The sequence below is a fragment of the Diceros bicornis genome, chromosome 1 (assembly GCF_020826845.1).
Source record: "Diceros bicornis minor isolate mBicDic1 chromosome 1, mDicBic1.mat.cur, whole genome shotgun sequence".
Lineage (NCBI taxonomy): Eukaryota > Metazoa > Chordata > Mammalia > Perissodactyla > Rhinocerotidae > Diceros > Diceros bicornis.
The window spans coordinates 2,029,543-2,053,373 of record NC_080740.1 but is presented as its reverse complement, the minus strand read 5'-3'; the positions used below and the strand labels follow the sequence as shown (position 1 = coordinate 2,053,373).

At 46.5% G+C, this 23,831-nt stretch overlaps 1 protein-coding gene across 1 annotated transcript in view; it reads right to left on the bottom strand.

The window, feature by feature from the left end:
- The window catches only part of MAP1B (microtubule associated protein 1B), a 90,183-nt gene extending 67,791 nt beyond the window's left edge, over nt 1-22,392 (bottom strand). The window contains exons 1-2 of the mRNA XM_058558781.1: nt 22,151-22,392; nt 14,035-14,136 (exon numbers count right to left, since the gene is read on the bottom strand). Of these exons, the coding sequence (XP_058414764.1) occupies nt 14,035-14,136; nt 22,151-22,334 (286 nt within the window). The 5' untranslated portion in view covers nt 22,335-22,392. The remainder of the gene's footprint in view (nt 1-14,034; nt 14,137-22,150) is intronic.
- Nucleotides 22,393-23,831: the final 1,439 nt, after the last annotated feature.

Below are 23,831 nucleotides of genomic sequence, written 5' to 3'. Positions count from 1 at the left end.
TATAAAAACAACTTTGTATAGGGAACAAAATGCAATTTTAGAAAATGATACTTGGTATCTACAAAAGATGGCAGACATGAAATGTCTCTACGAAATGACAGAGAACAACAAAAACAGAGTGGGCTGAATTACAGGCAGAGATTTAAAAAGAAGCCAGTGGAATCAACAAAAGAATTCCAGGAAACACAAAACACAATTGCAGAATTTAAATCTGCATCTGAGGCAGTAAAGAGCAGAAGGAACCCTGCAGAATCCTGACGTCCATCAGGGCAGTTCGAGGTGCCCTCCTGGAACACATGGGAAAGATCAAAGAGAAAGTGATGAGACAGAGGAGGAGGGCAGCACAAGATCTGTTATAAGAATTACACATATTCTTACGGCTGAAATCAGAACGACAGGAACAGAAACAATGAAGAGGACATGTGGAAAAGAACTTGGCTACCTGAAAAGAGACCAAAGTCTGCAGACTGAAAGGGTTCAGAGCATTTCAGGAAAAAAATAACGAAAAATACTTATATCTGGACATTCTTTACAACGTATTTTGATTTCAGATAGAGTCAGGAGAGCAGCAGAGATTTAGGAACGAGCAAATGGCTCGAGAGTGAATCCGCACACAAATGCATTTTCAACACCTCCACATAAAACCTTACATGGAACAAGTCTGTTCTAGATGAGACTTCATGGGGACGTCAGGTTTTGTTTTTTCCAACAAGGAGCACTGGTTTCAAGCAATACATGGGTTATTTGCTTCAGTCATACTCTCCAGGTTAAAGAAAAAGCACTTTTACATGCAAAAGGTGAGATTTTCGATAAGTCTTCAGGTAGGGCCAAGAGGTATCAATTACCGTGGAAGGGGAGATGTGGACACTTAAACCAGAAGGTAAACGATGTGCCAATAAACAGCAAGAAAGTTGTTTATAATTGGTCTGAAAAAAAGAAAACATCAGTAAGAGACAACTGGCCTAACAGAGCCATAACAATCCCAGGTGAGCATCCCGGAGGTGGATGCTGGGAAGGAGGGACTGAACCTCTGTGCACACAAGGCGTGTTCCAGAAGGATCAGGAACCATAGCCACGTTAGAACACAGACCTTCGAATTCTGATCCAGGATTTCTGGTTGCTTCACTTCTATATCATCAGGATTTTTGCAGCCCAGCAAATTTGTGATTAATCCCACGCTTTTAAGAGGCCAATGAGTATCCAGATGGTTCTCTTTTACTTTCACGCTTAACTCAGAGCAAAGCAATGGAATCCTCACAAGAATGTTAATATCGTCACAGGAATATTTTTAAATCGTGTCTATTTAATTGTTTCTATTTCCTAAGAAATGTGCTCTTGTAACCTTACATTGATCCCAGTGAAATTCAAGAAACATCTGTATACTCTAGAACCTGTATAACTAGGCTGAATTGCTAATGCTTCACTAAAAGGGAAACAAATACAGTGTCCGATGTCTTAAATATAAAATAAAAAACCTTCATCACAAATCTCAGCTCTAAAGTTCTCTCACTTTCCCCCTGACTAAGTCGGTTTCCTCTTTTACATCCTTATATAGCACCACATTCTCCCCCTTGGTACTCAACACAGATTGCCATACATATTTGTAAGACTATTGATTAATATCTGCCACCGTACCTTCACTGAGAGCTCCGTGGAGACGGTGTTGGGACTGTGGGTTTATTAATTTTGCTCGTTATTGTTCCCTCAGTATTGGACACAGCACCAGAGCCTATTAGACCAGCAATACATACTTGTGGAGAGAGTAGACTGAGTGTACATGTTTTCATTCACTTTGTATCAGACATGGATACAAAGAATGGATACAGTATTCTCACCTCTCTTCCCTCCTACGTGGTCACCCCAACACAGAAGTCACTGTATCCTAAGAATTCCAAAGAACTTTATACAAACAACACATTCTTGGCTTTACACATTAGCCATGCTTATCAACTGTGCATGCAAACCATTTTTTAAAAATACTTGAATGACAGAATATTAAATATAGAAGGAACCTTAGAGATAATAAAACTGACGTTCATAAATGCTGGGTACTTTGTCCACAATAGCACAAATCTACTGAGCAGTGGAAGCGGGAGCAGAGCACAGACTTTCTAATCCCATGCATCAGCCCTCCCACCAGGGTTCTGTCCACTGTTTCTCATGAAGCTGGCTCTCAACCAGAGCTTCTAGGTTGACAGGTCTCTGAAAGTATTTGATAGTCTGTAAATAAACATTTGCCACACTTCAGTGCCTACAAGAAATCTGTAATAAAGAAATTGTTTGCAATATAAATAATCACTATAAATTTTCAGATTTCTTAGGCACCTTATTTTTCAAATAAAAGAGCTAATTATAGTTTCTCAAACCCATGACACCTCATCATTCATTGTCATCATCGCACGGAGCCGGTGCTGAGTACCAGGCACTGTCCTCAGGCTCTTTATCAAGGGACGTGCCTACAGCCCCCTCAGTCCTACGGTTAAGAAACGATTGTATTCCTTTTGTCTCATCATTCAGTTGCAATTGGGAAAAAGCCATTTCTGAAAAGTTAGAATCCTGAAAGATTAAAAAATCTAGCCCTGTGACACCTTGAGCAAGCCCTGGTGGCCTGGTGGTTAAGATTTGGCGCTCAGGCCCGGGGTTCATTTCCCAGTCAGGGAACCACCCCACCCATCTGTTGGTTGTCATACTGTGGCAGCTGCGTGTTGCTGTGATGCTGAAAGCTATGCCACCAGGATTTCACATACCAGCAGGGTCACCCACGGGGGACAGGTTTCAGCAGAGCTTCCAGACTAGACAGACCAGGAAGAAGGACCTGGCTACCCACTTCTGAAAAAATTGGCCATGGAAACCCTGTGAATAGCAGCCAAGCACTGTCTCACTAGAAGGGGAGAGGATGGCCCAAAAAGACTGGGCAGGGTTCTGCTCTGCTGTCCACAGGGGCGCTAGGAATCAGAGTCCACTCGACGGCACCACCAACAACAAACGATTACTGGATTCAACCTCTTTGATCTCCTTTTTTCTCACTTGAAGGATCTTTTTGTTTGGTTGGCTGTTTTATTCTTTTCTTTCTTTTTAAGTTGTAAGTTGAAGCTTTTTTGGCGGTAACTAGTTTCACATTTTTGATGAATTTCCTTACCAAGCATAGAAAATCCATTTGCCGGCTAAAGAATTCCACCAACAGAATTTTCTATCTGATGACGGAATCATATTTCTAGACAACCCCACGGTGAGTCAATTTGCCAAATTATTTCATTTATATTTATAGGCTGGAATGTTATTCCAAAGGCTCCAAGCAGTCTCTGTTCTATGTGTAAAACGACAGAACAAAAACAAGACACCGTTGGCAGTGGAGACACCATTAGCGTTCGTGGTGAGGACCGGAGGCACAGCAGCTTCCCTCCTGACCCGTCCAAGGGAGCCTCCAAGAGTTGTTCTGGGCTCGGGTTCCAGGTGGGTGGTAACAAGGCGTGTCCTCCCGTGTGAGGGCATCTCGCTGGGCCTGCACCTCAGGAAAATGCCAGTATCTGCCCAAGGTGGCAGACACCTCTTTTTTAAAAAAACTCTCTTTGAAAATATCAGTCCATTTGGGAGAAGGAAGGAATAACAGATTTCTAAGTGCATGTTTTCTATAATTAGTTTAAGTATACCCTGGGCTAATATATAAATTTGGTTTAGGAGTCCTAAGTCAATTTGATAAATTCAAGGTGTAAGTACAAAAGCAAGAACTATATCATTGGATTCTGAAACAAAAAATAATAATCCCACAAGGAATTATGGACAACTCTCTATTAACTAGAATATTTGATTAGCCAGACCACCATTCTTCTCATCTGTAGAGATATTATCATTAACGTTGTTATTGTACATAGCTTATTTCATTCAGGTTTTAGAACACTTTGTAAGGTTTGTCGTAAAAATAATATTACATGTAGGTTGTAGTGAGTGAATTAAACATTTTTTGCAAACATGATCGAATTAAGGATGGAACAAATTGAAATTGTTACCTTAAAGGTATTAGATACCAACAGTCAATCATATGCTGCATTACCATAAAAATCACTTTCCTTCTGGATAATCACGGCTTTCTGATAATGACGACCTGCATGCAAGTTGCACACTGTCTGTAATTTGATTTGAGCATCGCTTCCCAAGGGCGTTCATATCTGCATGTACTGACTTGTTAAATGACGTTGTGCTAATTGATGGTTCACGTGACAAGATATGCAGAGCTGATCATGCTTATTAAAATGCAGGCCATTCTCAATTATCCATAACAAATGATGTTCCTGGCATTTTTAACACATTCAACCTGCAGATGATCCCCAGAGCTCATGAAGTTCAATCCTCAGCCTCTTTCCAAAGATCTGTGAATAAGTTGCTAATCTGAGGCTCAATGCAGTACCAAACGTCAATGGGGAAATTCTCATTTTAATGGGAAAAAATGCAGCTATTTCCTGCTTGGCATTACTTAGATAAAACACTCATGAATTTGACTTTTGAAATACTTTCCATGCAGGTGTTTGGCATTGTGCAAACTGGATTAAGTTTTGTCTTGTTTGGTCTTGTCTGCAAGGTAAAGACAGATGGAAAAAGCCAAGGGCCAAGAATACCCAAATGGGGAAATCAGCCTGTGTGTCATAAAGCTGTGCATCTTCCCCTAACATTAATAATCCTAGCAGATGGGAAAGGCAGATTTTCTAAACTCTTTTGTTAATATTTTAAAACCTGGATTAAAAACCATTTTAAGCTAAACAGAGAATAGGACAAGTTCCCTTTGAAATTTCAGTGATGAGACAATTTAGTAAATATTCATGGTATCATGGAATATAAAAACTTGAAGGGAGTCAGAGATCATTTAGTCCATCCTTGCCCAAATTGTGTTCTAGAGAAATCCAGGTTCCTGGGAGAGAGTGGTGGGGGGTGTGACTAGTCAAACAGGTTAAGGAAATTTATAGTTATACAAAATTAAACAAGTTTATCTACATGCAGTTACATACTTTATGGCTCCTCAAAAAATAAGATCTAGGATGCTATAGTTTCCAGACTTATTTCACCATGGAATTCTTTCCCACTGACTATCACTGTTTTATAGAACTAATGGCTGGCACAACAAAGTTTCAGATACCCTGATGCAGTCTAATCCCTTTTTTTGCAGAAGATGAAGGCCTCAGAGCAATTTTTCAGGGGGCCACGTGGGCAACAAAGGTCTCAGGTGTGGCCCAGAGCTGCTGCATTAGGTCAGGCTTTCAGGACTCTGGGGAGGGAGAGTCCTGGGAAGCAACTCACAACACATGCCCCCTCCTGCTTCCCCTGTCTAGGGAACAGCTGACTCAGCGCTCTCCAAAGTGTCCATTCTAGCCTCGGGGCAGTGAACCAATGACTCAGATTTATTTTCATAAACCTTTCACTTTCACAATCTCTCCCAAGTGGCTGCAGAGTCTGCCACTGGACAATTTCCAGCACTCAGCAATGAAGACCATCCTGAAGTCAAGACCTTACATTCAGCTCAGCAGTTCTGTCCTCACATGCTTTCAGAGGGGTGGATCCTTAAAATAGCAATTCAGTTTTTTCACAATTAAGGGACTTAAAATGTAGCTCCAAACTAGGGAATAATTAATTCAGTTTGGATTCAAAATCCCTTGGTCACAAAGAGAATCCAGTGTGTTCAATCTGTTGTATTTATGCCTCAATTTGTATAGATAATATGATTTTAGTGTATATTTTTTATGCATGTATATTTTTAAAATAGCCTGAACAGAATTTATAGAAGGATCTGCCTGCAAAATTCTCATTTGACACATATTATACACTAACTTGTTCTGTTAGTTGTCTTTATTTCCATGCTCAATTGTAAACAACTCTCAGGCCAGGATTACTTACACCTCTTCTTATGGTAGGTAGAGCTAGGAACGGGAACTGTGTCTTGCTGCAGGAACTACGACATAAATATTTAATGCCAGATGGGCTGATAATAGGGCACCTTTTAAAAAGATATACCATATAATGTGAAAAGATTATCTCCTTTCCAATGGATGAGAATATGATCAGGTATCCATCCCCTGGCCATCTCTCTCTCTCTCTCTCATGCAGACACACAAACATTAAAAGAGAAAGAGTTCCAACAGGCAGTTTTCACACCTGTTTCATGGTCTTTCACACACATCAGATCTTCCAGGTGAGAGTTCAGAAGGCAGAGAACAACACTCACATGGCTGAGGAGCTCGGCACCAAGACGGTGCTGTTGGCCCGGGGTGCAGAATTTACTCCATCTTTAGTTTCATCGCTGTCAAGTTAACTTCCCCATGTGTGACATTTCCACGGACCAAAAGCAGCATCTACATGGATCAGTGTCCCTGGGGCCAGGTGCTCCCTCTGGGGGCAGCTGTTCCCTCCCCAGACTATCCAGGGGAGACGAAAACAAGGAAACTGAATTTGGTCCAAAATGCTCACCTGTGCCTTGTTTACTCATAGCCTCCAATGAAAACCTGTTTGATTAAGAAAGAAAGGATCGTAAAGGGCAGGGTCAGAGGACTTTCCAAACCAGGGTGGTCCTAGGATGTTCACACTTTATCCTAAACCCTTGGCAATTAACCCCACAAGGCAATTTTGTAGGCACTCTCAGTCTGAGTCTCTAGAACGAGGCACAGTGCAACCGAAGGGTGGAGCCACACCCAACAAACACCACCTTCCCAGGCTCCGAGGGCTCACTGCTCATTAGACCACTTCATTGTTAGACCCTATGTCGGCTCTCCTGTCTCATCTTCTGTAGGCAGTCATCTCGCCAGTCCTGAGTGTAGGCAAGTCTTTAACACAGGTTGGAGTAGCTTATTAAAATAACACGATTTTTGTCTAGTGCGTGCGTTAATTTCTCCGGCCCCTGTGGTCCACTGTTAACTGCCCCTCCCAGGGGCCCTTTCTCACATTTCTCCAGGACTAGGGGATCTGACTGCACTCACAGCAGAAATCACCCTAGGCGGAAGACAAAAGGCATGAGCCATGGGCAGGATGCGGGGATGCCTGATGGTTGCCCCGGCACCGTGTAATTAGCCTCGGGTCGCAGCTGGGGGCGCGCCGGCACCTGGGTAATCTCTGTCATCGTGACTCATCTGCGGTTGAACAATCAAATGGTCTCCACTCTCCCTCCGTCCTCTTCAGGAATTTGACTGAATCTCCCCCTTTCTCCCTCTATGTGTGTGCCTGTCTCTGTCTCTCTCACACAGTTTGTAAATTAAGAAAACACTCTTTGTCAGTGTTTTCTTTAAAGCTAGGAATGACTTATTTTCCCAACTAAACTATAAACAGTGGGGAGACCTCATTCTTCCATATATTCCTTTACAATTCCTTGCTTATTAATAAATGCTCAAAAACAGTACTTGACTTTTTTAAAAGAAATCTATTAGTTTATGCTTTTATTCATCACCTGCCACCATTATTTCCAGCTGCTTCCATCCATGTTGAACAAAATGCCCCCGAGAGAAAACCCAAAAGCAGGCAGTAAAAAGCAAAGCGACTGCAGTTGCTTGGGAGTGTGCTTCAAAAACAACAAAACAGAACAACAACTACTCCACCAGCAAAAACCACAGGCTCTCTCCGGTCTCTGGAAAGGAAGACCAAGAGCCGACCTTCAGCCGGAGATGCTATCCTTGGCTGGCAACATCGGCAGCTGTTCTAGAATACACTTAGTTGGATTTAATGGCAGAGGTGGCATTCCCCAAAATGGCTCCTGGGCCCAGGCAGCCAATTTTCTGCTACCTCCCTGCCTATGCGTCTATGTTGAGTGGCTCCACAGTGCCCATTAAGAACTGCTTGAGAGCCATTACAGTCCGCAGAGTAAAACATCCTTTTTACTCTAAAAAAAAAGTGAGATGAATAGGTATTTCTAGGGTGGTCTGAATGAGCCATCATTAACAACCCTGAGGAAGGAAGGCGCATGAACATGGCAGCGAAGCGCCATTTTATTCCTCTGCTGGCCACACCTGCATCAGAAAAAATCACGTTGGCGTGTGAGGATCCACGGCTATAAAGAATCCCCACATTTCAAAGCTGAGCAAAACGTAAACCTCACAGGAATCACGCCTTGTGCTGCATACACTACAGCACTCTGGTCCTTCTCCTTGGAAAGACTGGCCCCTTCACTGCTTCAAAGGAATTCGGGTGGGGGCGACCAGGCGGTTTGCCGCTCGGGCTGCGCCCGTGAATGGGAGCAGAGAGCGGCAGGGCTGCTCATTACCGTGGATTGCTGCTGGCCGGGGAGGCTGAGGGCAGGGGCAAGTGGGAGAAAGGGGGGTGATTTGCATTAAAATGGAAGTCCCCTTCCCAGGCGGGCAGCATTGACCTCAATGGATGATGAACAGAGGTCTGGTTACTTCAACAAAAATAAGGCTCCCTATTTGTCATTTTCTTCTAATTCCAGGATTCCTCCTCTAACCTTAGATGATGATGACGTGAGAAAAGATGAGCCGGGTGGGCATGTGGGTGGGGACCTGTACCTGTGCACTTGCACCAGAGAGAGAAAACAGGAGGATAAAGTGCTCTCTGAAAGCGCAGCTTCCGAGGGTGAGGTCAGCCTCTTGCACGCAGCTGAACGTGTACTTGTGAGCTCTATTGTTTACAGGGTGGGAGTAGGGCTGCAACACATTCATTACCCGCTGTCATAGGGAAGCTGGTGCATTCTAGGCACAGACAATTAAGCTATAATTCTGTGCAAGAACAGACTAAACAAGCAAGTCTAGACAGAGCAAGAAGATTAAAAATATTCTTAGACCTTTTCTAAGAGTAGTTTTGCATTTTCTTATCGTTCTACTGGCAAATATTGTAAAACCTTGCCTCATTAACATCAAAGGGAGTAGAGGATCCGCATGACTTAAATTCAAAGGGCTTGATTTTAATTCTGCATCAAAAACCAATCTCGAGGCCAGATATGTTTAGCAGTCACTCAGCACAAATCTCACTCACAACACTCAGCTGTGGCTTGTTTACCTTCTCGGGGAGAGGCACGGGTTCCTAAACAGAACTACCCCTATACACATTACGAAATCAACCCCGTCGCATGAAGATTTTCCTGAACGTCATCTAGGAGTTATAAAACTAGTGACAGAATGCAAACATGCCAAGGTCTTACTATTTATTCAGTTGACTAAGAAAATAAACCACCAGAAATCTCAGTTTCTGAAAACTGGCAAAGTCTAAAGTCACTTGTTGATTGGAGAGAGTAGAAGAGAGAACTGAGGGGTAGGATCGCGGGGCAGAAGTTACCATGGATGGATGATCACTGGAGAAAGCAGGCTAGCATCCTCGAGTGGGCACCGGCCGGAACACTGTGCAAATGGTCTGCAGTCCTGCCCTACGGTCCTGCCACGCCAGCACCTTCCTGTATTGCCTCCTGTTCGCTCTCACGTCCAAAGGACCTTCCTGAGCTCAGTCATGGAAATTTGCTGCCCCTCCACATAACCAGCAACCATATGCCTTCTGACAATGCTGAGACAATCCCTTCTTTGAGAAAGATCTTTAATACAAACTAAAAAATTACTACAAAAATGAAGTCAGCCAATATCTAAAGCCACTATTTCCCATAGATAATAATAATGACCAAATATACAAGTCCAATAGATTTTCAACAAGGGAGACAATATTCATACTACCTTACGTTTATCGTTTTACCATGTGACAAGCACTGAGAATTAATTTAATGCTCATAAAAACTCTGAGGTAGAAGCGATTTTACAAACAACAGAACTAAGCCACAGAATAGTTAAGTAACTTGTCCAAGATCCTACAGCAAATAAATGTCAGAGCAAGGATCAAAACAGAGATCGTCAGGCTCCAGAATCTGCCCTCTTAATCATTATGCTATGTTGCTGGTGTGGATTTGGGTTATCAAAAAACTTTAATTATTTTAACAGGCAGAAAGAAGTGGCAAAACGAAAACTGAAATTAATTTTCATTCTGGCATCCTCTGGCCTGGGAATAGTTTGTGTTTGTTGTTTTGAAAGGATGCCTGTCTACAGAGACCATCATGGGCCCTTCCTACAAGCCCGAGGAGAGACCCTTGTCCACGGTTACATGCAGATGGGTGTGGAGGTAGGTTAGGAAAGAAGCAAACAGGAATGGAGAACCAAACAGATTCCACATAGCACAGTAAGCCTGGCTCTGCTCTCGTACTCAGACTTGTAAAAATGACTCTTCAATAGGATTAAGGTACAAAAACATGCTCTAATATATAAATAAAAATTGTATGATAGGATTTGAATTCATCAATATAAGAAAACACAAGACTACTGGTCTGTTTTGAGGAGACTCAATTGTTGAACATTCCTGTGTGTGAAAGACTGGGGAGTGTTCTTAAAAGAACCTAGTCTTTTCCCTCCAGACAACTGGTCTCGCTCGAGCCCGGCTTACGTGTGGCCAGGAATGGTTTTACCCCAGGGCAAGTCAGCAGAGACCTGCCCAGTGCACAGCAGATGTGTGTGGAGGGATCTTGAGGGAAAGCAACGCTGAGGCAGGTTTGAGAGAGTAAGCTGGCCCTGGATGACTGAGCAATTCCACCAGTAAGAATTATAGCAAGAACCATTCTAAGAATTACAGTGTGCCAGAACTGGACAGGGCTTAGTCACCCCAGGCCTCACATTCTGGGAACTGGGGGACCTACCAGCTCACTATTCATACTCCCTGACTGCCACCTTCTGCAGAGAAACCATCATATTCCAGGTTCCTGCTCAAAGGATATTTGCTCCAGATGACTAAACCTTTCTGAGTGCTCTGGAATGAGACCTGCAATCCTGAAGAAATAGGTAAACTGAATCTCTAAACCATATTTAGAGACTAGTACGAGGGCACAGCCCGGCTGTGCTGCCCGCACGACCTGTTGGCTGTACAGGGGGCTGTCGCCAGTCTTTCACAAGTGACCACCAATTCTTCAAGACGACAGAGGTATGACATGAACATAAAACAGATACGAGAGCAACCCAGCCCCTAATCTCCTCACGTCCAGGGAGACCACAGACGTTTTACTACAACTCTGCTTGCCTCAACGAAAGAAGACCAAACAACCCCGCCTGCCTGGATCTGATGCAGGCGCTGGGGTCTATGCTAGTCCTGAGTGACTGGCACCTGCCCCTCTCCTAAGAGGAAGAGCACGTCATGTGGTGACGTCTGGGTCCCTCACGGCTGGGTGCTCACCCACCCACCCCACTGCCTGGGCTCATTGTAGGTGCCATTTAAATCTTTTTTAACTGACTGAATGAACGGCTTTATTTTTCAGAGGAGCCATCCTTCATCTTGTTCCTTGCCTCTAATTGAACTTGGGATCTTGAAACTCTAAATGCAGAGGTTCAGCTGACTCCATTTCAGAGGCCTGAGGCACACACTTCAGCCTCTACAGGATTCCAGTGAGTGGGGAAGGGACCACCAGACTTGGACCCACTTACAGACTTCAAATCTTCCCCTAAACCCTCCGGTTTGTTCAGCAGAAGCTACAGGCTTCCTGGAGCCCAGTCCAGCGATCACCCTCTGACCCCCACCCCCCAGTTTTGCATCCTTGTCCTCTGACGAACAAGGATGGATCTTCCCTCTAGAGCACACTGACTCCCTGAACTGAGTCTGACACGAGCATTCATCGTTGACGCAGCCTCGGTGAGCAAGCTTCATGCCACTCTGCACACGCCCCTCACACCCCTCACACCCCTTGCAGGGGCATCACTCCGGGCTCAGCCCCAGATGCACAGTTCACAGAGGAGCCGGCCCTGCACTGTGCTCTCACAGGCCTGAGGGGCGGCCATCACAGCTGGCCTTCCCAGGATCGGCAAGAACGGGAGAGTCTCTGGACACAGAGCTGGCACAGCCTTGATGCAGCAGGGTGGGTGGCCAGTCCTCACCACAGGTGATGGCTGGAAAAGGAGGGGGTGGGCACAGGAGCCTAAAGCAGAGGTTGGGGGCCCTGGCCTTCCTCGTCCACAGAGTAATACCAGGTCCTTTCTCCCCAAATGGTTACTTCCTCAGCAACTCTTACAACCTTTCATTTTGCAATACACAGCTGCCGTTCTACAAAGTCAGTCCAAGTGTGAACGAATGAACGGGAGTGACAGGATTTGTTTACCAAAAACGCAGGAGTCCTGCAAGCAGTCACAGTGAGAAAGCCAGAACAACCTACAGACAATGGATGGAAACGTTTTACATTTGGAAACACACTTGGGTACTTCCCTTATTTTTCTTTCTGTAAGATGATTTTAAAAGATATGGAGAGGGGCCGGCCAGGTGGCGCAAGCAGTTAAGTGCGCGCGCTCCGCTGCAGCGGCCCAGGGTTCACCGGTTCAGATCCCGGGGGTGCACCGAAACACCGCTTGGCAAGCCATGCTGTGGCGGTGTCCCATATAAAGTGGAGGAAGATGGGCACAGATGTTAGCCCAGGGCCAGTCTTCCTCAGCAAAAAAAAAAGGAGGATTGGCAGATGTTAGCACAGGGCTGATCTTCCTCACAAACCACCCCCCCCCCAAAAAAAAGATATGGAGATGTGCAAGACACAAAAACACAACACAATAACAACGAGAGAATCAACCACATACTGTACCTTTGCTTCAGCAGCTCAAGTGCCGTCTGACAGCCTCTAGATCCTTCTCATTTCTCACTGCAAAGTCTCTTACGGGCTGCCTGTCCATGTCTCTTTGCAGCAAGTTTACCTTCTGGTGAACCAGTCCCTGCTAAGTTTTTCTTAGCACGTTTACTCAATCCCATGCTTGAAAGCTACCGTTCATTTGATAACTGAAATGGATGGGATTTTATTCTAACATCAAACTCAAAGAGAAGAACAGGACAGTCTCGTGGGCATATGGCTGCAGCCACATGTGACACTGAAAGGTGCTGACATTCTGTAAGTGGCTTCCAACTCAGTGTGTGCAAGGCTAACGGAACATGATGTAATCAGTCAAAAAAGGCTGAACCTGGGGTTCGCAGGTTCCGATCCCAGGCTCGCACTGACGCACCACTTGTCAAGCCATGCTGTGGCAGCGTCCCATATAAAGTAGAGGAAGATGGGCACAGATATTAGCCCAGGGCCAATCTTACTCAGCAAAAAGAGGAGGATTGGCATCAGATGTTAGCTCAGGGCTGATCTTCCTCACCAAAAAAAAAAAAACGCTGAACCCCATTTCTGATTTTATATTAATGCCAAAAAAATTAACAATCATACGACAAAACCACGTAGGCAGAAAAGGGTTTTCCCTATTTTACATAAAATTTAAGTGATATTGAAATAAACGCAATACAGTGTCTGTGACAGACACCGGCAGAGCCCGTGAGAAACGCGCTCAGGTGTGGCGTCTCTATGGGCAGCAACCTGCTGGTAATCCTCGGACGTGACCACATGGGGGAAGTGGGTCACTGCTCACAGGAGAGGACAGGACGGGTGAGGTGACTGCACCCCCAGGCCTACGGCACAGATCAGAGAACATCCCCAGAGAGGCGCTGCTTAGCGGGAGCACCTTCACAAATGACAAACTTTTGTGTCCTTACCTTTAATTATTCTGCAGATTCTTTTTCATCTCTGAAAGAAAGGCTATTTTAACAGCAGTTTGGAATTTCGGACTCTTCACCCACACTAAGGAAGGTGGAAGATACCACACTGATGAATGACGGTGTCTATTTCCTTTGAAACGCAGACACTCCCTTTTCTTGGGAGGGAAGGGGCCAGTGGATTCTGGGGGTATCCATTTGTATTCATAACTTCAGTTAAGTAAAATTAATATTTAAATAGTTTGCAATCCTTAAGCTCAGAGTACTGTGAGATAGAAAAAAAAAAAAACACCCCCGAACTTGAAAACCTCTCACTAAGAACCTACAAGGTAGGTGGCCCGCACAGTGACAACGTAGAGCTGACTCCTTAGAGTGTGGCTTCTTGCTAACCCAGTCGGTAACACCAAACACAAGGACTCCCGCAGCAATAAGAGGAAGCTTCTTGATGCCCAGGCCCAGCTTTGCAGCCACGGCCTGCTTCCTCGTCCCTCAACTCTGGCTGACTAACACCGAACCGAGCCTCACCTGGCACCTCAGGAGAGAACCTCGCCGAGTGTCGGGAGACAAAAAGTTTCAGTTCTTGATCCAAGTTGCACTCAATCAGGTTTGTGTCCCATGATCGGATTCCTAAGGAAGGACAGGAAGACAGATGACAGATTCCAGTTAGTTATTTCAGAGTGGTTTGGAAAACACCACTGTAACATTTCTCAGGCTTCCAGGGAGGGTGTGGAAAGCCCTTTTCTGAAGAGCCTGGTGACCAGCAGCGGATGCTGGCAAAATGGGAGGGCGGGGAGGTCTCCCCACCAGGCCGCAAGAGAGGGATAACGAGCAGTGTGCACTGAACTTCTGCCCTCACAAAATGTAAATGCAGCTTTTCTGGAAGAGTACAAGAAAATAGCTATTAGGAAAATGACAGACTTTACTTTAGGAAGGGAGTAGAAAGGACAGGAAGATGGTGAGTTCTGTAGCAGTTAAGAGGCCACGGGACAACCTCCAGCTTTCCCAGGGTCCACTTAGAGGAGGCAAGAAGATGTGGAAGGAGGGTGGGGAAGGCAGAGACAAGGGGCTGCATTCAGGTCCAGGCCTGTGTTTGAAATGATGCTGTCCAGATTCTGTGTGCACCAACGGTTTCTTTTCTTTACTCATCCTGTTTCTGACTTTGGTTTCTCAACCCCTGGTATCAACCCAAAATTTGTGTGATCTTTGATAAGAAGGCTGATGGGGTGGCGTAGCGGTTAAGTTTGCCCACTCTGCTTTGGCGGCCCGGGGTTCTTGAGTTTGGACCCTAGGCACTGACCTACTCACTGCTCATCAAGCCATGCTGAGGCGGCGTCCCACATACAGCAACTAGAAGGATGTGCAACTATGACATACAACTATCTACTGTGGCTTTGGGGAGAAAAAAAGGAAAAAAGGAGGAAGATTGGCAACAGATGTTAGCTCAGGGCCAATCTTCCTCAAAAAAAAAAAAAAAAGGCCAGATCTCAGTCTTACAGACGTGGCCTGTCTGTCCTTCCAGCATGTATTCTACCTGACTAGCTTGGCAGGCAGCTCTTTCATTCACAATTGTTAGTTGCATTGGATTTTCTTATCCAGAGGTAACAAAATGTGGCAACTTTTTATATTTTATAAAACTTCCATAGAGTTGGGGGCCATAAACCGTCTATTCCTGCAGAAGTTCTGTTCCCTCAACTGGAAGCTGGGGTGAGAGGACCACAAGGGCCAGGAGTTCTGATGCCCTCCCTCCCTCGTCTCCTCCTCCTCCTCCCTCTGCCCAGTCTCGCTTGCCCTCCCAAAGGGGTGGCTAAGGAAACCCCAGAGCGCATCAGAGAAAGGAGATCTGGGGTGCCAGCCAGGGAAAACTGGGGAGCCACAGGACTCTGGAGTGTTTGTTTTTTACGTGTTTTTATATTTTCCCACATAGACAGCTCATGGCAGAGCCAGTATGCAGTATCCAGATTGTACCCTTGCATGGAGCATCCTCAACCACAAGAACAAACCTCTGGAACAACAATCATTTACTGCAGACCTACTAGGGCCAGGGGCTTGAACCTCCAGGAATAACACAGCAGGTGAACTTTCTCTAAATAAACACCCGGGCATTTAATCATTTTTGCTGGTCATTAGTCGTGCATATAGACTTGGGAGTATAAACGGCAACACGTTATTTAAATACACCTCTCAATCTTCAATGCATATCTGCCTTTACCCTCATTTATATTCTGTTCACTCTACCTATCTTGCAAAGAATCAAGGCAGATTTATATATATCTATGTCTATATCTATCTATCTATACACATGCACACATTACAAAAAGATTCTGGAAACTCAGTGGACTACATATCCAAAATATCTTCAGATTATATAGCAAACATCTTTTCAACTAGGAGAAATATTTTCAAATAGACATATGTCCACTAAATAGAGGTAGAAATCCCTCGTACAACCCATGGGAAGAATTCAGGTGTGGAAGAGTTCACATTCCTAAAGAGAGGCTAAATTATAAGGGAGGATTTTATGGGTCTCCCTGGAAACATTAACAGCCTCAGTTTGCATTTGTGCTAATGGAGTATTTAAATTTTAACAAGCAAGGCATGTTGACATTTTGTGGATCCTTTTAGCGCAGAGATGATAAATGGGTTCTTTTTGTTTAACAGAAAGCCTGACAGGTTGAGAGGTCTGAATTCATTAGAATATTTTACTTCGACGTATATACTATATGCTCGTCTAGTGTGAAAAATCCTCTAGCTCCTGTCTGAGCTGTTTAATTGCTGACTGTTGACAGGATTCTCTGTGCACCAGGTCTGAGCTCCACTTTGTCTTCTGGCTTGTCAAGTCAGGTCAATAAGTTAATAATGAGACACATGTATTTAAATTAAATTCATACAATTTTTCTGCCTTTGTTCTCAGTAATGTCCAAATTGCTACATCATTTGAGTGACTTCATCTAGGGTTATACGTAGACCAGCTATTACATTGTTGTTTGCCATTTTTCCCTTACTTGTCATGACCCATGCAATTAAATGTTTGCTTTATATTTCATAAACTCCTGGTTATATGATTTACAATTTAGCCATGGAAAAAGTACAAAACAGTAGGAAAACCATTTGGTAATTTTTAAATTACACCAGTAAACAGCTGACAAAAATAGTATTTCTCATTTTTACACTCCCAATGAAACTAAAAATTTAGGTTTCTCTTTTCAAGGGAGAAATTTCCAGCCAAATTATGTCTTAACAATGCATAGTCACTACTACCACTTATAAAATAAAGATTACAATGAACTCTTTACTAGTTATTTTAGTTGGAAAGGAAAATTTTGGAACCAGGCCACTTTCTATACCAATTTTAGAAAGAAAATACTTTATAATTACTTTGCACCTTCTATTGGATGATCTCAGCAAAGGGAAATAGCGGTTCTCAGGGAAGGTTCGTAGTGCACTGAGTAGGTTATGTGTCTCCCCTTTGTGCCTAAGAGGAAGCTAACAGTGGACAGAAAAATATCTTCTTTGGCCCTTCCCACATTCTTCCCTCTCTGAATTCCTGACTGGAGGGGAGAGTGGGGTGTTGGTAAAGAGGTTCTGAAAGGCTTTCAGGAGCAGGCCATCCTGGTCTCTGATGGGGAGGAGAGAGTCCTGATAAATTCCTGGCCTTTTTTCTGACTATCGCCCCAATACACACCAGGTCAAGCCCTTCCTTGAGGCTTTGTTCTCTGTGCCCCTTACTGGCTTACCCAGGTCAGGGCAGAACAACTCCGAGTTGGAGATCAACCTCCACTTTTAAATTTCTGGGCCTGGAGGGCATGTATCACCCCTGGGAAGTTGGTGGAACTCTCCTGCCTAATCTAGGGCTGTCACCAGCCCTGGAAGTGTGTGCCCTCACTCTGTGGGCCAGTTCCCCAGCCACGGACAAGGGGGTAACCAAAGATCTTTCTATCTCAGTTCTCTGACCTCAGGGGTCGCAGTGCACAAAGGGTAAGCTGAAGTGACATGAAGATGGAAAAAGGAGAAAAGAAAAGGGGGGGTGTCATCACAGGAGAAGCTGGGGTGAACAACGAGGAAGGGCCACGTGCCTCACTGTACACAGGCTCCATCTCTCCAAGCTCACTGACCATCCAAGCATTCTGCAGGACTGTTTAATAAAACCAACAATGGAAAAAGAAAAAAAAAAAAAAACCCTCCCATTTAAAGGCTAAAATCTATATTTCTAAAAGAGACAACAGAGTGAAGAAAGCAGGACGAAATGACCTGCATTGCATGTTGAAATGGCATGTGGTTCTCTCTGACAGTTATCTGGGCCTCTGACAAGCTGATTTTCTCTGTTGCTCCCTCTGAGAAATAGGTTTTTGAATATTTTTTGCAAGTGCTTAAATGATTAAGCTATAATCATAAGATTCTACTTGTAAAACTATGCTAAAAAGTGATCTATGTCAGATTAAAATCATAAACTAAAGAAACAGAATTAAAACAAAGGAAATGATACGTTCAGAAAGGCTTTATTTCTCAGAGAAAAGATTTCCTATTTTTTCCCTTGACCCAACCTTCAATTTTCTTTTTTCCTTTTTTTTTCAGGCCAACAACTTCATGTTCATAATATACATGCTGTGTGTCATGCAGACAACGCCTTCCATGTAGAGCTCATCATTTCAAAGCACTGATGATAAATAATTGAGGCCTTGGATAGCATCTCACATTAAAAACAAACAAAAGAAGTGATTTATAATAATTTACTTATTGGTCTAAAAGTTAGAACTTATTTTAAAAGTAGCCTTTAGAGAAGAGTAACAATGAATAATCAATTTAATGACCTCAAGTTTGGGGACTGGCTTGTGTTTCAGCATGGATCACAGAACCCTTAGTAGATAATACCAATTAAGCAGTGCAGGCAGAAATCCATCTGCCTTTTGACTTTGAAAAGTAAGAAGATGAATATAACAAATTTAACATTCTCCAACATTTCTTTTAACTCCCACCACGTCGTTGTCTTTTTCCTGTTAAAACAAAATGAAAACTAAACCTCAAATCTTTCCTGGGTTCTTAATTCTCTCAGCCATCTTAGGCTGAAGACATTCAATCAAGTGATATCTGAAAGTTACAACGTAATTAGGTAAACTTACATCTAAAAATCCTGGGTGGGAGATGTTGCACACATCTATCTTTTTATGAACAAATCTTGCTGAGTCCCAGTGTTAACTAGAGGAAAGTTACACTCTTTCACAGTAATTTAAAGCATCAAACCGACACTTAGTATTCCTTATGTTTCAGTTCCTTTAAAAAAAGAAAATGAAACAATGAAAATTCCACTCACAAGGCTCTAGAATCCAGTTTGCAAGGCTTGGATGTATGCAGTCTATGTCCTCAAAGGAAGGGAGGAGTGGGCGCCCTGCTAAACAGGCTGACCTGTAAGTCCATGTTGGGGGCTAGCAAGGAAGGGAGCAAAGGAGGAGCCATGCAGTGGTAGCTGGCAGTAGGGACAATGGTTTGGCATGAAGTCCTGCATAACTAACAAAATAAAGCCAGGCCAGTCCGATGAAAGACTATTGTTTTTAACTTGAGAAGAAATGACCAAACCCTACATTATGATTTTTGAATACAGTGGAGAAAACGAGTGACCATCTCTCTTCCTTGGATTCAAGAAGCATTTACTATGCATCTACATCAGGAGGTTCTGGGCCTGTTGACTTACTGCATCACCGCCATCCTCCTACAGATATTTTCTAGGCTTCCCAAAGAGCCCTCAGTAATCAAATGGCAAAAATCCAAGTCACCAGGGTCTCCAAACCCTCAGAACCTCAGTCAAGACGGGAGGGAAAATAGGAAGCAAGAGTAACAGGCGATGAACTGTTTTCCCGTCCTGCAGGCAGGGATCAGAGACGAGCCTCCTGGGTCATCTCCATCTCCCTTCACACAACGGGCCCACAGGCACCAGAAACAGCAGCAGTGGTACCAGAGTGACCTCTGGAGGAGGCCCAGCTGGGACCTGGGGCTGAGGCAGCAGCATGTCAGGCACAGGGAAGCAGCCAGCCTGCCCTGTTGCTAAGTCATCTCAGACTGTCTGGAGAGATGCGGAGCGGCATTATCACTTGGCTCCGGGAGGCCCTGCAGCTCAGCTGCAGCGGAGACCCCAGGGCCCGGGAGGGCGATCTCCGAGGAAAGCAGCATCTGTCACTGCGCGAAAGGAAAGGCTCCGCTCGCTCACTCGGTTGATTCCTAACGGGATCAATACAGCCATTTTGGAGTTCCGTGCAAAAACCTGACTAAATTAGGGAATTAAAAGTTAGGCAGGCATGATGATTGAGAAGGAACATGAGGGGGCTTCTGGGATTCCAGTAATGTTTGTTTCCCCATCAGGGTCACACAGCTACGCCCGTTTTGTGAAAATTCACCGAGCTTCTCATTTATGATTTGTGCCTTTTCCTCTCTATATAATACCTCAATGACATTTTTTAAAATTAAAAAAAAAATGTCAGGAAGACAAATCTGGACTTCATCACTAAGTGCTAGTGGTGTGAAAAAGAGCAGAGGCAGAGGGCAGCACAGCCGTACGCGGAGGCATCTATTCATCCTCAGACAGAAGCGGCTTGAACAAGGCCCAGGAGTGGACACTAAGAGCACGATGTGCAGTCACAGGGCCGGGAGAGAACCACGGTGAGGAGGTGACTCCTGCAGCCCCTTCCGCTCGGGCGCTGCCCACCCCTGGGCGACTACACAAAGACAAGCCCTGGAAAAGACACCCGAGCGGGGCGCTCTCCGCGGTGTCGGCCCGCCCTGCGCTGGCACCATGACGGGCCACGACGCCGCAGCGCTGGCGCTCCTCTCGCTGACGGCGGTGTGACCTTGAGCCGCTCTCCCCATCCTTCCTGCCTCTCTGGGCCCCATCTTAAAAATGGGGGTGGCGGTCCCTCTCCTGGCACCGCATCGGGCAGTTATGAGAATGTATCGATAGAAAATCACCTCCTAATATATTATTATTCCCTGGCAACGGTGCTGACAAATAATATATTTTTAAAACTCCGAAGTCACGGATTCCTACAGCAGCCACACCCAAAGTTAGTAGTGTGACATTTTCCAAGGAGAAAATGTGCAAATAAACTCAATTAGAACGGATCAGATTCCAGGCCTATACTTTGAAAACGAAGGATTATTGAAATGCTCAACTAAGGCATTTCTCTACTGAAATCTCTTATTCTTGAATTTTTCTCGAATAAAATAACCCGACTGTTTTCTGCTCACATTTTTTTTAGCTGAAAGGGAAAATCAGTGCTTTAAAGTGAAACAAAAGAACCAGGTTTGCAACTCCCGTCCCCACCCTGTAGTCTTTTGTTCTAGGGACCAGCGGCCGTTTCCACATGCAGAAGCAGATGACAAGCGCTGATTTCTTCATCTAAAATAAGGTTTTTCTTCGGTCTTTTATACGGGGTGGGGGGCGGCGGGGAAGAAGGCAGCGGGCGCGCCTTTGTCCGCTCGGCCGCCGTAGGGACCGCAGTGCGGCGGCACCACGCCCACCGCCGGCCTGGCAGATGCGCCTCCGCGGCTCCGCGAGAGGAGCGCGCGCTGGGGGCGGGGGCGCCAGGTGGGGGGGCTTCTGGGGTGGGGAGGGCGAGGCAGAGATCCGAGCTGCCCGCCCGGGACCAAGAGCGCGAGAGAGCCGGCAGAGGCCCCGGCAGAGCGCACGCCCGGCCCAGGGGCGCCGCAGTGCGGGGGCAGGTGCGGCGGGGGGCGGGGGGAGCACTGCGGCGCCGGGGGCTGGGGGGGGGGGCTCGGAGTGCGCGCCCGAGGCGGTGCCCGCCCGACCCCACGGCCCCGCCCCGCTTCCAGGAGAACCGCTATTCGGCCTCTGCAGAGCGCGCTCCTGGTGCGCGCACCCCGCCGGGCGCTGGCCCCACAGGCCGACCCCCCCAACCCCCACCCCATCACTCCCGAGGCTGAGACTTTTAAAAGAAAGCCCCACCCCGCAACTTGGGGACCCATTGTCCTTTCTGAAAGCCGTAACCAAGGTCCCAGGGGCGGCACAAGGCGGCGCCGTCTGGGAACCGAGCGCCAGCGGTTCTCCATCTCTCGTCCCGGGTGGGGGAGCGGGCGTGGCCCCAGGACTAGCCTCGTCATCCCGAAGAAAGAGCAAATCGCGAGTTTTTAAGCCAGAAAAGGCATTTCTCGGGGGCTGAGGGGGCTGTGGTGAGGATGATCCCCACACAGGCACTGGCACGTGGGGCTTCTGCTCTGCCGGCTTGGGCGGAGGGGTTCCCAGCATTTTGCGGGGGTGAGAGCGGGGCTGAAGGGAGTGATTGCATCAGGTCCCCCCTCCCTTTTGCTTCCTGCGGTTGCGGGTTTTCTGTGGCCTCTGCTTCTCTGACACCTGCATTTCATTTAGCGGGAGAGGCGGTGGCCGGCTCGGATCTGCAGACCCAGCTGGTGACAGATCCCTCAGGGTTGGGAGAGACTCTCCCACTGGGTCTCAAATCTAGTCATTCGCATTATTCTCCCAAATTAGTCTAGAAAGGAGTCCGGAGCGATGCGGAGGTGGCGAGGGAGGCGTGCACGGGGGTGCGGGGCGCGGCCGAGGAGGGTGTCCGTCGCGCCCTGGGTGGGGTCCCTTTTGCGCGTCTCCGCGGCGCGTCCCTGGGGGCGGAGGGCCTCTTACCGAGCTCGATGTTGCCGATGGCGCGTCGCAGGTGCTCCTCGGTCACAATCTCGCCGACGACCACCAGCAGGTAGAACTTGCTGTCGAGAAAGCGATGCGACAGGCTGGGCGAGGTGGTCGCCGCCGGGTTGGCCATGCCGCCGGACGGCTCAGGCTCGGTGGCTTCCACCACCACGGTCGCCATCGTGCCGGCCCCTCCGCCTGGGCGAAGTGTCCTGCTCCGGCCGCGCAGCTGCTCTCGTCTGCTCTGCGGCAGGAGAAAGGCTTATCTGGGAAGGTGCCGGCTCGGCTCCGCCCCTGCGCCCCCTCCTCCGGGCGCGGCTCCGCCTCCCCTCCGCCCTCTCCTGGAGCGCGCGGCGGAGAGGCGCGGGGAGTGAGAGAGGCGGGGCGGCGGCGCCGCTTCTACATGGAGACCAGCCAGGGAGCCGGGGAGGAGGAGGAGGAGGAGGGAAGGACCACCCGGCACATCCTCACGCGGTGGCTGCCGCCGCTTTCCAGCCGTTGGCCCAGGGCTGATGTCATCTGCAGCAAATCATCTCGCCCGCGGCCCGGAAGCCGGAGGGACGAGGTGTGCGGACAATGGGCAGGGCAGGGCCTCGAGTCCAGGGGCTGGGGACCCTAAGGGCCCTGCCGCAGCCGTGAGGAGGAAAACACTCCCAGCCTACACCACCACACACCCACTGCCCGCTCCGAACCCTCAACCCGCTCGTGCAGCAGCACGAGGTGGGTTTCGCTGTTCAGAGTGGGGATGTTTACCTTACCCGAGGTGCACAGGCCTCTGCCTTGTGTCGTGTCTGAGCTAATGAAGCCAGCTTCTCAGGAGCTGTGACAACACAGCGGGCGTGGTGCTGAGGGTACCCCGCCCGGAAGACGGGACCTGTTTTGTCTTTGGCCTTGTGGATTTAGGAAGACATATTTACCAGTATTTGCCACCTTCACTTAAAAAATGCATCAACAATGCAAAACCTAAGCCTACTGTTATTCGGGCTTTGGACCCTACTCTGCAAGGCCCAGTGGTGAAAAAGTACTGGCTTTGTGGTGTTCCTGGGAAATGAGAGGAATACAGATGCATTATCCTAGATACAGATTTCTTTTCTCAATAATGTGCTGAACAGATAGTATCAGGCATAACAAAGAATACAGAGAAGATGCTGTCTCTACCCAGCAGGATTGCAGTGACTATAATGTTCTTTTCAGTTCCTTGGGGAACACACAAACAAAATTATTTCATGTGACAATGATGTCTTTTAAAATGTATGTAGCCTTGGGAATTTTTATTGCCTTTGTCCATGTTTAGAAGAACTCATAAAAATGTTGTTTAAAGGCAGCTCATCTACAACCATGTCTCACAAACACGCTGAAGATAGCTTCTGGGCCAGGAGACGGTGGTGGAGAAGGAACAAAATGTGTAAACCAGGTACTATCATAAAAGACTGTGGATTTGAGGCTTAGGAAAGGAATGGGTGGAAATTAGAGTAGTCAATATAGTTTTAATACTAAAATGCATATTAGTAAAAAAAAAAATCACTGGATATGCTAAGATTTCCAGAATAACCCATTGTCTTAGCTGTTAACCCCCGTGACTTATTGGTGATGTACTCTTTGCTCTTAGCTCTTCCCTGAAACCCTGGCATGAGAGACACGGTGGGCAGCCAAAGGCTGTGGCCCTATACTGCATGCC